This window comes from Euphorbia lathyris, chromosome 5 (assembly GCF_963576675.1).
Source record: "Euphorbia lathyris chromosome 5, ddEupLath1.1, whole genome shotgun sequence".
NCBI classification, from domain to species: Eukaryota; Viridiplantae; Streptophyta; class Magnoliopsida; order Malpighiales; family Euphorbiaceae; genus Euphorbia; species Euphorbia lathyris.
In genome coordinates this window covers 37,494,261-37,508,052 of record NC_088914.1, presented here as the reverse complement: position 1 = coordinate 37,508,052, position 13,792 = coordinate 37,494,261, and the positions used below count along the sequence as shown (strand labels likewise).

Genomic DNA, 13,792 nt, shown 5'->3' with positions numbered 1-13,792 from the left:
ATTTTTATAATGCACGATTAAAAATCAACTCTTCACCCCTAATTGAGTATTATTAATCTCATGTTGTTAGGATGGTTGTTCTTTATTAGGTTTAGGGTTTTATGTAACTCATGATGCAATCCCGTCTTAAATATTTTTTAGCGAGGTGTGAAATATAAATTTAAATCTTTAACATTTTTATTTCTAAAAGATGCACAACAATGGTAACATCTCAACACAAGATTAAACTAATATAAACTTTTATTTAGAAAGTACATATTATCCTTCTGGAAAATATTTACAATGCGCCTCATATACCAACTAGGATAAGTGATTTAGTATGTCATTCCAATTATATTTTGACAAATGTTAAATTTAACAGATAATTAAATATAATTAAAAAATAAAAACAGTTTAATTTTATCCCCAATTTGGACCTCCCCTCTCTTCTCTCTTCACAATCTATTCTCTTTTCTTTTTGCATCTGAAACCTAAAAAATCTAACCTTTCGACGATGGGGACAAGCCCATTTTAGAATCAATGTTCATTCCTCCAAAATCAATTTTAAGAAAATGATGTTATATTATAGGAAATGACGTTAGGTTAGGTCTTGATTTTTTGTTTTTTAATCAGAATAAAAAAGAAACAGAGTTTTAGATGAGGTAGTAATACACATCTTAAATTATATAAATTTTTGGAAAATAAATTTCAAATAAATAAAAAATTTATATAAAAAAAAAGCTTAATACATATTTGCCCTCTAAATTTTCAAAGTGTCCCGCTAGCCTCTTAAATTTGCGTAAAATGTTTAGTTAGCTCCTTGAACTTGTATAAAATGTAATCAATTAATCACTCGGTTATTAAAAAATAAGTTAAATGTAGAATATATGTTGTACGTTCCCTAGAATATTATTACATAATTAATAAAATAGATTAAAGCATATTAAAAAGGAAGTTCTTACTTGTTCAACTATAAAACTTTTTATAGTATCTCTCTTGCTTTGAGCAGGGGTTGTCGATGGATTGAGATTGAGTCGGATAATGCCGAGATAGTGGCGACTATTGATGAGGATAGAATACTGCGTGTATTGGTCGGAACCTTTTCAAAGGTATCAAGCAGCTTCTCATGAACTTCGAGTTTGTTCGTATGTGTTCCGGGAACAAAATCGGGTTGCTGATTTTATGGCTAGCAGTGCTCATGCTCTTGAACCATGTGTTACTCATCCTCTGTTCCCGCCGGTTGATATTCGAAGGCTGCTGCTGGATGATCTCCTGGGAGTTGGCTTTCCTAGGATGGTTCCGTGTTAGTTTCTTTTCTTTTTTGTTGTTTCCTTTCTTTTTTATTAAAAAAAAATAAAACATTTTCTTCTCTAATATTACAATCGCATACCTGACCTTGGTCGTTTTACTTTTTTTAAGATGCGTCCAACGCATCTTCTGCATTTAACTTACTTTTTTTACAACCGATTGATTAATTGATTACATGTTATACAAATCTAAAAGGCTAGCGGTACACTTTGAAAGTTCAAGAGGTCAACCAAACTTTTAGGACAAGTTGAAGGAATAAATGTTATATTAAGCCTAACCATAACCTTTTATAATAAATCATGCATCTTAAAATATTTAAGTTGCAATGTAAAATGAAAATATATAGATAGAACCAGCGAGCGCTGCTAGGGAGTGGAGTCAGTGGCCGGCTCTGGGGTGGCTCCATCCAATGCCTAGTTGAAACTTTTGAGATATCTTTACCCCTAAAAGTTAAAATTTGATGCATAGATGAATAAAAAAATTTATTAAGAGAAAGTAAGAAGAAGCAAAAGTATATTGGAAATATGGCCTCCATGAATCACGCATATGGCATTCATTAATTTTGACAGACTGTAAAAGCTACAAATTGATTGATATTCTAAAGTCTTCTTTTCTTTGCTTTTGGTGACAAAAAAAGGAAGATTGATTTGTCTTTCATTAATGCAACAAACATCATTTCCAATCATTCATCCCTTACAATTTCACTCTCCTTAATTATCTTCTTTTTTTTATAAATATAATTATAATTCCTCCACACAATTGAACTCTACATATCATAAATTCCACATTCAAAATGAATAAACTAATAAGTTTTATATATTAAAAAAATACCTACAATGCAACCACAATTCTTGAAGTTTTAAATGCATTTACAAAAGTTTCTAAACTTTTTTTCATACGATCAAATTACTAAAATTATATTTTAATTTCAATAGATGGTGTATAAGAGTTATATTGACATGGCACAAGAAACATTCCACTATAACAAAGTGTCATGTTAAATATATGTGACATTTATAACTAATATTGGCACAAATGTGATAGTCACATGCAATGTTGTCAGGCCCGGACCGGACCGGCCGGTCGGACCGGTTCGACCGGAACCGCCAGCCAGTCCGGCCCAGCTGGATTGGGTTTTTGAACCCTCAGAAAACCGCAATGAACCGGCGGTGGGCCGGTTCGACCGGTGGTTGAACCGGGAACTGGCCGACCCGGTTCACACCGGTTTGAATAAAAAAAAAATTTAAAAGCGCGCAAAAAATTATTTTAATGGAGGAAAATTTTTTATTAATGAAATAATTTAGCAAAAGGAGGCCGGGTTAAGGGAGTCCATTTTTGTGATGCATTCGCGTCGCTCACGTCGTGCGGGTGCGCCCCTAACCCGATGGTGGAACGACTCTACCCCCCCTGCGCGTGAGAGAGCATTTCCCTTGGTAATTACTTAAAGGCTTGTGAATGCCATTCACTTATAAACTAGTTAACATTCTCATTTCTTTCCTATGTGGGATAAGAATGCTTAGTTTATTTTTATCTCCTTCTAAAACATTTCAAGTGGTTCACTTTAAGTGTGAATTTCTCATTCATCACTTGTCCGTTTTGAGTTTGTAATATACCGTTAAAAAGATCGCATGTCATAGAATACGTTTACATATTTCAAGTTATTCTAAATTATATTTATCCGTTATATATTTAAGTCTCAAGATGAGAAAAAATAACAAACCAAAAGTTGTTTATAATTTGTTTTGGATATATATAATCTATAAAAATAATTTTAAAATAATTATATATATTTAATATATATAAATATTATTTATTACGTCATCCGGTTCGACCAATCCGAGCCATCCGGTCCGACCAAGTGACCCGTGACCCAATCATCAATCCGGTTTGATGTCCGGTCCGGTTCTGATAACATTGGTCACATGTGTAACATGTGATGTGACATTTTGTAATAATACTATATATATATAAAGCGCACCTTAACCTCACATGATACACTTAGTTGACATACAATCAAGGCTAAGCACATAATTAAACTCTTTAACTTTTATTGGGTTTATGACCTTTATTTTTCGGAAAAATTACAAAACTAGGTCAAATGGGAGGCCCATTTACATATTTAACCCATTTACTCAACCTATTACATATCTAGACTCATTTTGTGTGACTTTCCAAAAATACCCCCAATATTTACGCGCGGCTCGCCCCATCCCGTCTGACTTCGCATATTCCATACTAGGCGAAGTCTGCGAAGTAAATGTTTGGGTTTGCTTGATGAATTTAGTTCGCATATGCGAAGCCTGGATGTGTTTTGAAGCTAATTCGCGAAGTGGTATATAACAAAAAAGGGCAAACAACAACGGATTCTAACATTAAAATCATAACATTATCAAAATTTACAACAAGATTGCCACAATAACGACATTCAAATCATAACATTATCAAAATTTACAACAAGATTGCCACAATGAACTCTACTAACATTATCAAAATCTACTAACAAGATTGGCACCATGGGATGGACGTGTCCCATGGTGCACCCCGAGATTGACACAACCTCTCCTAACGAATCATTTCAGGAGTGAATGTGTCAATCTTGGGAAAGTTCATCCCTATACAGGAAGGAAAATCATCTTCCCTGCAGCTCAGTACGCCGCCTTCCAGAAAGGGATGTTACGTATTCAACCATCTACAGAAAAAATTAACCGTGTTAGTTATGAAAAAGGACGATTTTGGATTCGCGAAATGAAAATTAGCGAAGCATGCGAATGTAAATGTGCAGGGGAAGAGGTGATTTTACTTCGCATAACGATTTTTTCGCGAAGTCTGCGAGGTCTGAAATGTGACTATCTACGTCGCATAACGATTTTTTCGCGAAGTCTGCGAGGTCTGAAACGTAAGGATCTATTCGCAGACTTCGCGAACTAATAGATTCACGAGGTAGATCCATACGTTTCAGACTCTTTCTCTTCGCAGAACGTCGCGAAATCATCAATACACGAAGTAGATCATCACTTTCCAGGCTCGTTCTCTTCGCAAAGCTTAGCGAAACCATCGATTGCGAAGTGAATTCATGATAAAACGCAGAAAAAAAAAACAGATACTTACATTTTTCGCCCCTTTCACCCCCAAAAGAGACAATAACAATATGATAACATGGGAAGAACGAAGGAAATAACGTAGAAAAACCATTTCTTTGATGGTAACAAGAAGAAAGAAACCAAGCAAGGAACATGAAGATGAAAAACCATGGCTTCGTTTTCTAGGCTTCGGAAGTTGCAGAATCAAGAGATGAAAAGAGGAAAATGAGAAATTCATTGTGATTTTGACGAAATGGTGCAGATTTCGTGCAATTTAAAGGAAGAAAGGAAGATCAAAAGTCTTGAAATCATTAATGCAGGAGCAACTTTTCGCATAACCAAGGAGATAGGGGGGAGCGGTGATTCGCGGAGATAGGGGGGAAGTGGGAAGGTTGGGGGTATTTTTGGAAAGTCACATAAAATGAGTCTAGATATGTAATAGGTTGAGTAAATGGGTTAAATATATAAATGGCCTTCCCATTTGACCTAGTTTTGTAATTTTCCCTTATTTTTTCAGATTAACCTCCTAAACTTTAATTTTCATCCACATGGAGCCCTTCGCTAATGGATCCGTTAGCTCAGTGTAGGGGTTTGGTCATAAGCAAACTCGCCTCCAAGCGTAGGCAAGGCTATGAGAAAGTTTCGACAAGCAATGGCAAATGGAACAAATCAATATCAGTTGACGGTGGAGACCGATTTGGTATAAGAAACACTACAGGGGACGTGGACTCTCTTGGCGTTGGATATCGTAACCTCATGAGTTAGTAGTCGATATTGCCTTAAGGGATCCACCAAAAGTCCACTAGGGACTAGGAGAGTCGTGCATTCGGCCTTCTTGAAGAGAGGCAAATGTCTCCATAAGGGTGGAACCATATGAACACTTTGGGCTTCGAGATAACCCATAATGTATGTCCTTTATAGTGCGAGGTTTGATACACAAGAAGACCTTCCGGAATAGATTAATAATGGTCGCATATAAAGGGATAAACCCCTTCGGTATCGGTTGGCTAGCCGAGGACTTTGAGAAGTCTCGGTGCCACAAGGAGATTTGACATAGCCAAAACCTAGTCCCGCGACATTTGCTATCAGATCATTAACTAAGCAAGTTCTTTGTGATGTGGGTGAGCGAGATTTAACTAAGCTAGTTCTTTATGGTGTAAGCGAGTTCTTGTGATGCAGGCTAACAATGTAAAAAAAAATCTTAACAAGGTGATGAAAGGAAATATTACGTGCTTTTCCGAAAATATTTTGTGATGCCTTACGTATTGATAAAAAAGCTCATGGTTTACTAGGACCATTGTGCGAGACTTTTACCCAATGTATGGGAGTACGAAAACAGCAAAAAGGAACTAATATTGCTAATGCATGTGAATTTTAAACGTTGAATGAATACTCATATTGCTAATGCTCGTGGTTTATAAGATTTGTAGTCGATATTCGGATTTCGATGCTCATGTGGAGTGGCATAGATCTAATCTATTGAATTAATGGTTGTAATGTGCAAATTATTGAGGCATAGTTTGTGCTGGAACTACCTTAATTGGATGAGACTTTGCTTGTGCTCTTCCATGAGTGGAGAAAACTTAAGCAGAGTTTTGAGGCTTGTTTGAAGTGTGATAGGGATGGACAGTTGGATTCTTGTTTGGTGATGTAGAATTATTGAGGTAGCATGATTCATGTTCTCATCCATCTTGGACTGATGTTGCAAATTAGTTCTCTCTGCCTCCGGGATTTATCAAGGTTAATGTTGATGTCACTATTTTTAAAACTTGGCAATTGATGGTTATGGTTTTGTTACTAAGGGATGCTATCAGACCTTTCTTACTGCTGGTACTGGTGTTGGTAGAGGCCCTCTTTTACCGTGAAGCCTTCAGTTGGATCAAAGTTAAGGAGTAGAAGGATATTCATCTTGAATCTAATCCGCAAGTGCTAGTTTATGCTTTAAAGTCTAGATCCTAATTGTAATTTGATTCTTGACAGAATAGTTGGTAATTGTAAATCCTTATTGACGAAAATAGAAAATTGTAGCTTCGTCTATCAGCAAACCACTTGGCTCATGTTTCTTCTGAGGTTCTGTCTTCTGCTTCTTAATCTATCGCTTATCTACTGCATTTTCAGTCGATACAAACATTTTATATTAGTTAAATCTCTCTAATTCATGTTTGCTTCTATCAAAGCTATTAATATGAAAAGAAAACTCAAATCTTTAAAAGCCTAAAATCCAAAGGCTTAATTGGGTTTATATTGTTTTCTGACCAATTTGATAAAAATAACTATTAAAAGTAATTATAAAATTCAGTGAAGCATATCCAAACAAACTTGGGCCAATTTAGTATTAAAAAGTAGTACATTGTAAATGCCTGACGTGATGATTCATCCATACAAGGTACAACATTAACAAAATCAAAATTCATGGAGTAAAGGCCATCATCACAAGAGATTTTTTCTTTTTGGGTTCATTTTTCAGGTGTTGAATTAACATAGATATTTCCAAGGAAAAGAATCTAAGTATGTATGTGGTAACTTATTGATGGAGACCCTAGATGGGTACCCTTTAAACTGTTTCACACTAGTAAAATGATGAACAAAGAACCTCCCTCAGGTACAATCTGCTGAAAAACAAACCCCCAAATATTGGGAACAACAAAAAAATAAAAACCAAAGCATACCCAGCAAGAATCCTCAACCCTTGCCAGATATTACATAACACCAAAACCTAGAGAGAAAAAAAAAATGGTCTATAACTTTTTCGTATCGCCGCCTCACCAGAGATGCATGATACATTTCTGACTACATCCCGTAATCTGATTTTACATCTCACTCGAATACCAAAAAAAAAAAAAAACCGAAAACCCTAAAAAGGTAACTCAAAAATCAAATCGTAACATGAAATTCCTTATAGATTCTTCTATCCCTAAACTTAATTGTTCAAAACAGGCAATCCAGTTAGCTCTAGATAACCAAGTTTTTCTTTAACTGAAATATACTGAGCGAATGTGTAAATTTCACAGATCACCTGCTTCAACAGATTATCTTCACCTAAAATATTATCATGATCCTCCTACGCAGCAATTCCTGAACCAAAACCAAACCAAACGCGGAAATATATTAAAACAATACCTCCACAATTTAATCATTTCATCAAAACAACATACAACTTTCATCATTAAGAAAATTAACAAACTCAAATTGGAATTTATGCAAGTCATAAAAATGTGCTCATTAGACATGCCAACACAAGAACAAAAACAAATGTATGTCTGTTTATGGATCTGTAAACCTAAGCTGAAGAAGAAAAACCGCCCCTTTCACTACAACAACTCTATAGAAAGCTACTCTTCATAATTGAAGATAAAATGTTAGCAACAATAGATATTTTAGGGCTCCCCGAAATCTGATCAATCGCTGGAGCTTATTGTGCAATATCCATATTTAAATATCTCCCACCTAAGTGTTCCATTCCTAGGTTCACCTAGAAGCAAAATAATGAGAAAGCACCCAAATAATGTCCTAAACCAACGAAGATGCCTTGTTTGATTTCTCACCAATTACAAGTGTCCCAACACATTGAACTTATAATTCATAAGAAACCAAGTTCAGTTTTAAGGACCCAAACTTTCACAGTTGCAAACATTCAATTACTATATAAAACCAGCGTAAAGATGCACGCAAAATGTATTAACTTGAGCAACTGAGAGAAGTCCAAATAGAATGAACAGATCTTTCAATCACGGTCGTCAAGTTGAGAGAGTGATTAAAAATCAAGAGAAATAAAATATTGCTCCATAAGGGAAGCCAAGTTGTGGAATAATGAAGCATGTGCATTAAAACCTAGCAAAACACACAAAAGCTGTCAAAGTAGATCTATTGAATCAACTTTCATCATGGTATGTGTACACCAATACTAACTCAACTTAGTTCCATGGATCCTTTTCGGCCACATATACTATCAAACTTAGGGGTGTCAAAACAGGTTATCGTCTCCTATAATCTATATATTCTACAGTATTATATATGATATAAATAACACAAAAATAATAATCGTGTCAAGCGAGCCGTGTGAAGCGGATTGTCTCTATAAATCAGGGTTGTGTTAGACATTGACAGCCCTAATCAAACTTATGCAAGCCTAACTCACTCTGCTTACTGTGAAATAACCTTGGTAGAAAAGGACATTATCTTTCATGTTAACATTTGATATGCCCTCAACTGTTCTATACACTGGCAAGGGTGAAGAAAACATATACCACTTGACTTTTATTGAATGGCAAACATTATTTGACATGTGACAAGTAATATGAACTGCTACAAAAGAACACGAACAAAATAAAGGTTATGCAAAACAATAGCAAAAGTGAAAATTGAGAAAAAGAATAATCTTATCAGGCCTAATAACCAAAAAGCCCAAACTAATTTCAATTTTCAATAATGCCCAATTTTTTCCTCCTACCAATTACCTGAATGCTTTAACTATCACAAAAAGCTTATGTTTACACGAACACTTTAACTATTATATAAACTTGACCTAAGCAAGCACGTCAATACTCCAAATAGATGTGGCATAAATTTTGGTTAAAAATAGAATAATGATTACTGAAGTAGCATTCCAATGACTGTAATGCCACTCTGGTAAGCATGCTTCATGACCAAAATTAAAACCAGGCAGATGCGGATTGCGGGGCGGAATTACTGACAATGTTCTGGTGGTATCTTTCAACTTCTAGCATTACAATTTCTTTTCTACACACCTATATTTCTTTGATTAAAAAGTATACCAGTAAATTTTAATGATTACATTTTAACAAAGTAAACCTTACTGTGCTAATAGTAATGACTATTAACCTTGGTCAAAAGAAACAACTTTTATTGCTGAGAGAAAAAGGTGAAAACTGTGTTTATATAAAACAAAATAACTCCAGAGCAAACTGTATATTCCATGCCACAATTTGGAGTATTAACACATGCACATACCATTCACCTGGCCAGAACTAAAACCAATTTAAAAGTAATTGGACCTACGGTTTGATTATCTCGGTCATCATTTGTTTCTAGATCATGCGTTGATCAACCCAACGCAAAAAGGAATTGAAGAGGAAAAAGGAAGTGTTTCCACAAGTTCACATAGTTGACAAAATGCAGCTCTAAAGAGATGATGACATTATGAGGAAACATTTACAGTTCTAAATCTCAATAATTATGAGGATGCAATAAACAAATAATTTGCACCAGTAACAATGAGTGATTTAATCTCAATGTCAATCCTTTTAGTAACAAGCAAGAAATTAACTGAGATTTTGGCCCGCAATAGTAAAAAAATTCAGGGATAGACTTAAAAAGGCCAAGAAAGAGCATTTAATTCCAATCCTTCAAGTCACAAACCAAGATAGAAAGGACATGTATCAGATTGAGAAACACCAGATAGTTTACAGTTAAACTACTGAATATGGCATTCAAAGGATAATGAAAAATCAGAAGAGTAAGCAGAAAAAAAAAATAACATTATGCAGTTTGTATAATTGTGCTAAAAAAAAACCAACTTCTTTTCCTCACTATATTTATAATAAATGAAGAAAATATATTCCTTTAATAGCACTAAATTCTCATACAAAGCCTGTTTGGACCTAAATAATAATAATAATAAAAGATAGCTCAGAGGGCCCAAATAAACTTTCTGAAACAGGTGAAACGTTGTGATTGAGATATTTGATGCCCTACACGTGTAGAAACTAATGTTTTTGAACTCCTAGTTAACTACAGTTTGATCCTACTCAGTTATTGATGAGAACTTTGCACCTCAACCAAGACTAATTTATTACACCATGAAGATGAAACAGTGTTCTAATTTGAAACTGATCAAGCCATCTACTAAAAGATGAAGGCCTTGTGGAGAAGTGTAACTTCGTTTTACATCTGATGAGAGCATCTACAGACTAAAGAGTACCCATTAACAAGGAAAGTAGAATGTAATTATAGCTTGACTTAATATATTTTTTTTTTTTTGAAGATTGAAGCATATGTTTTTCACTTGCACATTTCAAAGAACATCAAAAGCATTTATAGAAAGATGCTACAAGAAGCTCGTACCTCTATTTGACTGTCTCTTATTAACACTATAACCACCAACATAACCAGGAGAACTTTTTACTGCAACGTCAGAAGGGGCATTCCCTAGGTTGTAACCAAAGTTGCCAGATCCATCTCGATCAGAGTTTGACGATAGCCAGGCAGGATCCCCATAATCTGAACCTCCACCATAAAGGTCTCCAAAGGCCCCATCAAAGCTACCATTTGATGCAGCATATGATGATGTCGTGGCCAAATTGTTCTGATTGTTCCTACCATATCCACCTGTGTTGAGATTAAAACTGTTTTCACCAACCCCATACCCCAAAGTCAGGCTGTTGTTAGGAACATTATTTCCTCCACCTTGTGCCGAAAGTGATGAAGAACCCCAATTAACTCCATTGTTGCTAAAATTGTTCCCTCCAATGCTTCCACCTTCAGATCCCATGTATGCATTGGAAGTTGAAGAGTTAGAATTATAATTGAGGCCCCCATTGCCCCACAAGTTCTTCTCGCTGAAAAATGAACTATTTCCTCCATTACCTCCATCGTATCCTATAGGACTAGCAAATCTATTTGTATTACCAATGTAGTAAGAGCTCATTCCCCGTCCATAATTGAGATTGCCACTAAAATTTGCATTACCTCCATAACTAGGGCTCAGTGCTGGCTCAAAATTCATACCCATTCCATAACCAGAGCCAAATGGAGGAAACCCACTTCGGCCACCACCAACAGGACTAAATCTACCATCCATTCTAAGTCCATAGCCTCCAACTGTACTCGGAGTATAAGCCTGAGTGTAGCCATTAAGAAAACTATTAACCCTACTCAACCCATAGTTATATCCACCAAGTGGACTGCGACTTGGACCAGGAGATAACTCCTTGGGAACTGCTCGCTTAACTTCAACCATTTTTCCATTCAATTCATGAAAAGTTTTCATCAACACTTGGTCAACTGCCTCTTCAGAATCATATGTGATGAATCCAAATCCCCTTGGCCTTTGGGTGTTGTGATCATACATCACCACCACGTCTGTGATTGTCCCAAACTGCTCAAAATACTTCCTAAAATCAGTTTCAGTAACAGTAGATGCTAAACCTCCAACAAAAATCTTCCTTGTGCGGCCTGGGCTAGGAGAACCATGAATGCTACTACCAGTGTTTCTGTTCAGAATGTTCTGGTCCTCCCTTGGGACAGCCTTTTTTGCCTCAACCTGAATATAGACAACTCACAAAATGAGAAAATGAAGCTCATATTGGAAAAAATATTCCAACTAATGAAATGCAATCCAAAGGCATTGAGATCTCAAATTGGAAGAGACTTTAAAACTATTGAAACACAATTGAAAGGCATCAAGATCGAAACTTTATCAGCCAGTAAGAGAACCAACAAAATTAAAGGAAATAGAAAGGTGGGTGACTCAGATGATTTTGCTCTTGGCTAAATTTCAGATATAGTTAAACAGAGAAGCAGATGGATTTCTACAATAAGAAAATTGGATATATTATTGTTGGCATAAGAAGAACTATTTTCCCATTTTGCTAACTGCAGTACTTTGTAGTTGAACTGCATTGTAGATAATAAAGCAGTTGCTTCAACATTAACAGAACTTACCATCCTCCCATCAATGTTGTGCTTTTCCTTGATGACCCTTTCTGCAACAGAAGGATCAGAAAAAACAACAAAACCAAATCCACGGGCACGCCCTGTGGTCCGATCTTTCATTATAACTGCCTCCACCACCTCACCAAAGGCCCCAAAGTAGTCCTTGAGTCGCTCTTCATTAGTGTCCCATGAAATCCCACCAATAAACAGCTTGCCATTATCCGATTGCATTTTTTTTTTACACCTAGACATAGAATGAAGCATGATATGAATGCAAGGTGCTCAAATAGAAGCCAAAAAATCAATCAAACTAATCGCACACAAAGGAGTGGCACCTTTTACTTTGCTTTCAAAACTGAACCGCGCTTTGAACTTTGTCAAATGAGGATGCGTTTGATTACACTAGATCCACAAAAAAACAATATAATCAATCGATTAGTATAATAGTTCAAAACGACAGCTCAAATGTCAAATGTATGTAATTCAAATTAGCATAAGCCAATGAATCTAAGTGCCCATACATAATCAATTAAACAATAAAAACATACCTTATTTGAACAATTAGAAGAAAAACGTAAGTCGTAAGTATAGTTTGACGAAAAACAAAAACTAACAGATCCTTCAACGATCAATCAACCAACCAACTTGCAGCGAAATAAACCTGAAATGAAGCAAAAATGACCCAAAAACAAAATTCAATGGCGGATTTAATAAAGATTCAAAATTGAAATAGGTAACAAAGATCCAAATCCAAAATCCTATAAGACGCACCCGATTAGAGAAAACCCGGATGCCAAATCTCACCAATAAAACAAATGATTAAGATCTGAGAGGAGGCAGAGAGATCCAAAACCAAAAATCCTATAAGACGCACCGATTAGAGAAAACCCAGATGCCAAATCTCATCCAGTAAACAAAGAATTAAGATCTGAGAGGAGGCACAATAAGAATGAAAATAGAGGGCATGCTCATCCTCCTCTACAATATGCCCTCTTCTTTGAATTTGTGTTATGATTGTTTATCAGCTAATGCAAATTCACTTATCAAACAATTTGCAATTTTACATACATGTTCTAGTGAGAGAAAGGATTTTGGTTTTGTTTTTCTTCTTTTTTTTGGTTTTGTTTTCTTTAATGGTTTTTAGAGAGATAAAAAGAGAAAGGGGGAGAAGGCTTTGTGGAGAGTGGTGTGAAGAATATATAGGGAGGGACTGAAAATGGAAGGAGCAGATTTTGAAAAAGGAAAATGAAAATCAAATTTTTATTAATATGTTTTTAGTTTAGTTTTATTTTATTTCTTGCAGTGAAAGGTGAAAACGTAAACACGACATGAGTTTTTTTTATTTATTATTGATCTCATCTAAAAAAAAATTGGTTGTTTACAGGGTTAGGCTATGTTTACTTTATTTTTACTTTGTTTTTATCACGATGAACTTACTTTGTTAAAGTCCATCATCATCCAATGATGAAAAAGACAAAGTAAAGCTTTATTTTGTTGAAAACAAAGTAACCATAAAAAACACCCTTATTTATATACTTATTGGAGAAAAATTATTATATATGTTGGATTCTACATAACATTCCTTATCTCCAACTATACATCATATTTATCATAGCTATTGATTTTTTTTCCTTAAAGGCTACGATTTTCTTCTAGAGCTTGGTACGGATCCTGGAGAAATTAGATTTTACCGAATATCCGAGAAAAAAATCCAAAATTGGACCGAACTGTTAGACTTTTTTTCAAAGAAC

The 13,792-nt window shown here is 35.3% G+C and overlaps 1 protein-coding gene across 4 annotated transcripts; it reads right to left on the bottom strand.

Annotated features, from left to right (window-relative positions):
• Positions 1-6,861: 6,861 nt before the first annotated feature.
• On the bottom strand, positions 6,862-13,222 carry LOC136229042 (heterogeneous nuclear ribonucleoprotein 1). Of its 4 annotated transcripts, none has more exons than XM_066017579.1 (5): positions 12,813-13,222; positions 12,590-12,702; positions 12,377-12,443; positions 12,051-12,285; positions 7,491-11,649 (listed from the first exon to the last, which is right to left on the bottom strand). In XM_066017579.1, the coding sequence occupies exons 4-5, from the start codon at positions 12,270-12,272 to the stop codon at positions 10,435-10,437; spliced, it is 1,437 nt and encodes a 478-aa protein (XP_065873651.1). In that variant the 5' UTR covers positions 12,273-12,285; positions 12,377-12,443; positions 12,590-12,702; positions 12,813-13,222; the 3' UTR covers positions 7,491-10,434. The 4 variants fall into 4 exon arrangements, with proteins under 4 accessions (XP_065873650.1, XP_065873649.1, XP_065873651.1 ...); XM_066017580.1 differs by having other exon boundaries at positions 12,846-13,222; XM_066017578.1 differs by lacking the exons at positions 12,377-12,443; positions 12,590-12,702; positions 12,813-13,222 and adding an exon at positions 6,862-7,442 and having other exon boundaries at positions 10,452-11,649; positions 12,051-12,293.
• Between the last annotated feature and the right edge of the window lie 570 nt (positions 13,223-13,792).

Coding starts and splice junctions, on each gene's coding strand:
- LOC136229042 (XM_066017577.1), bottom strand. CDS start 12,293: ATGTCTAGGTGTAAAAAAAAAATGCAATCGGATAATGGCAAGCTGTTT. Junction 11,650..12,050: donor ACAACATTGATGGGAGGATG/GTAAGTTCTGTT, acceptor GTCTATATTCAG/GTTGAGGCAAAAAAGGCTGT.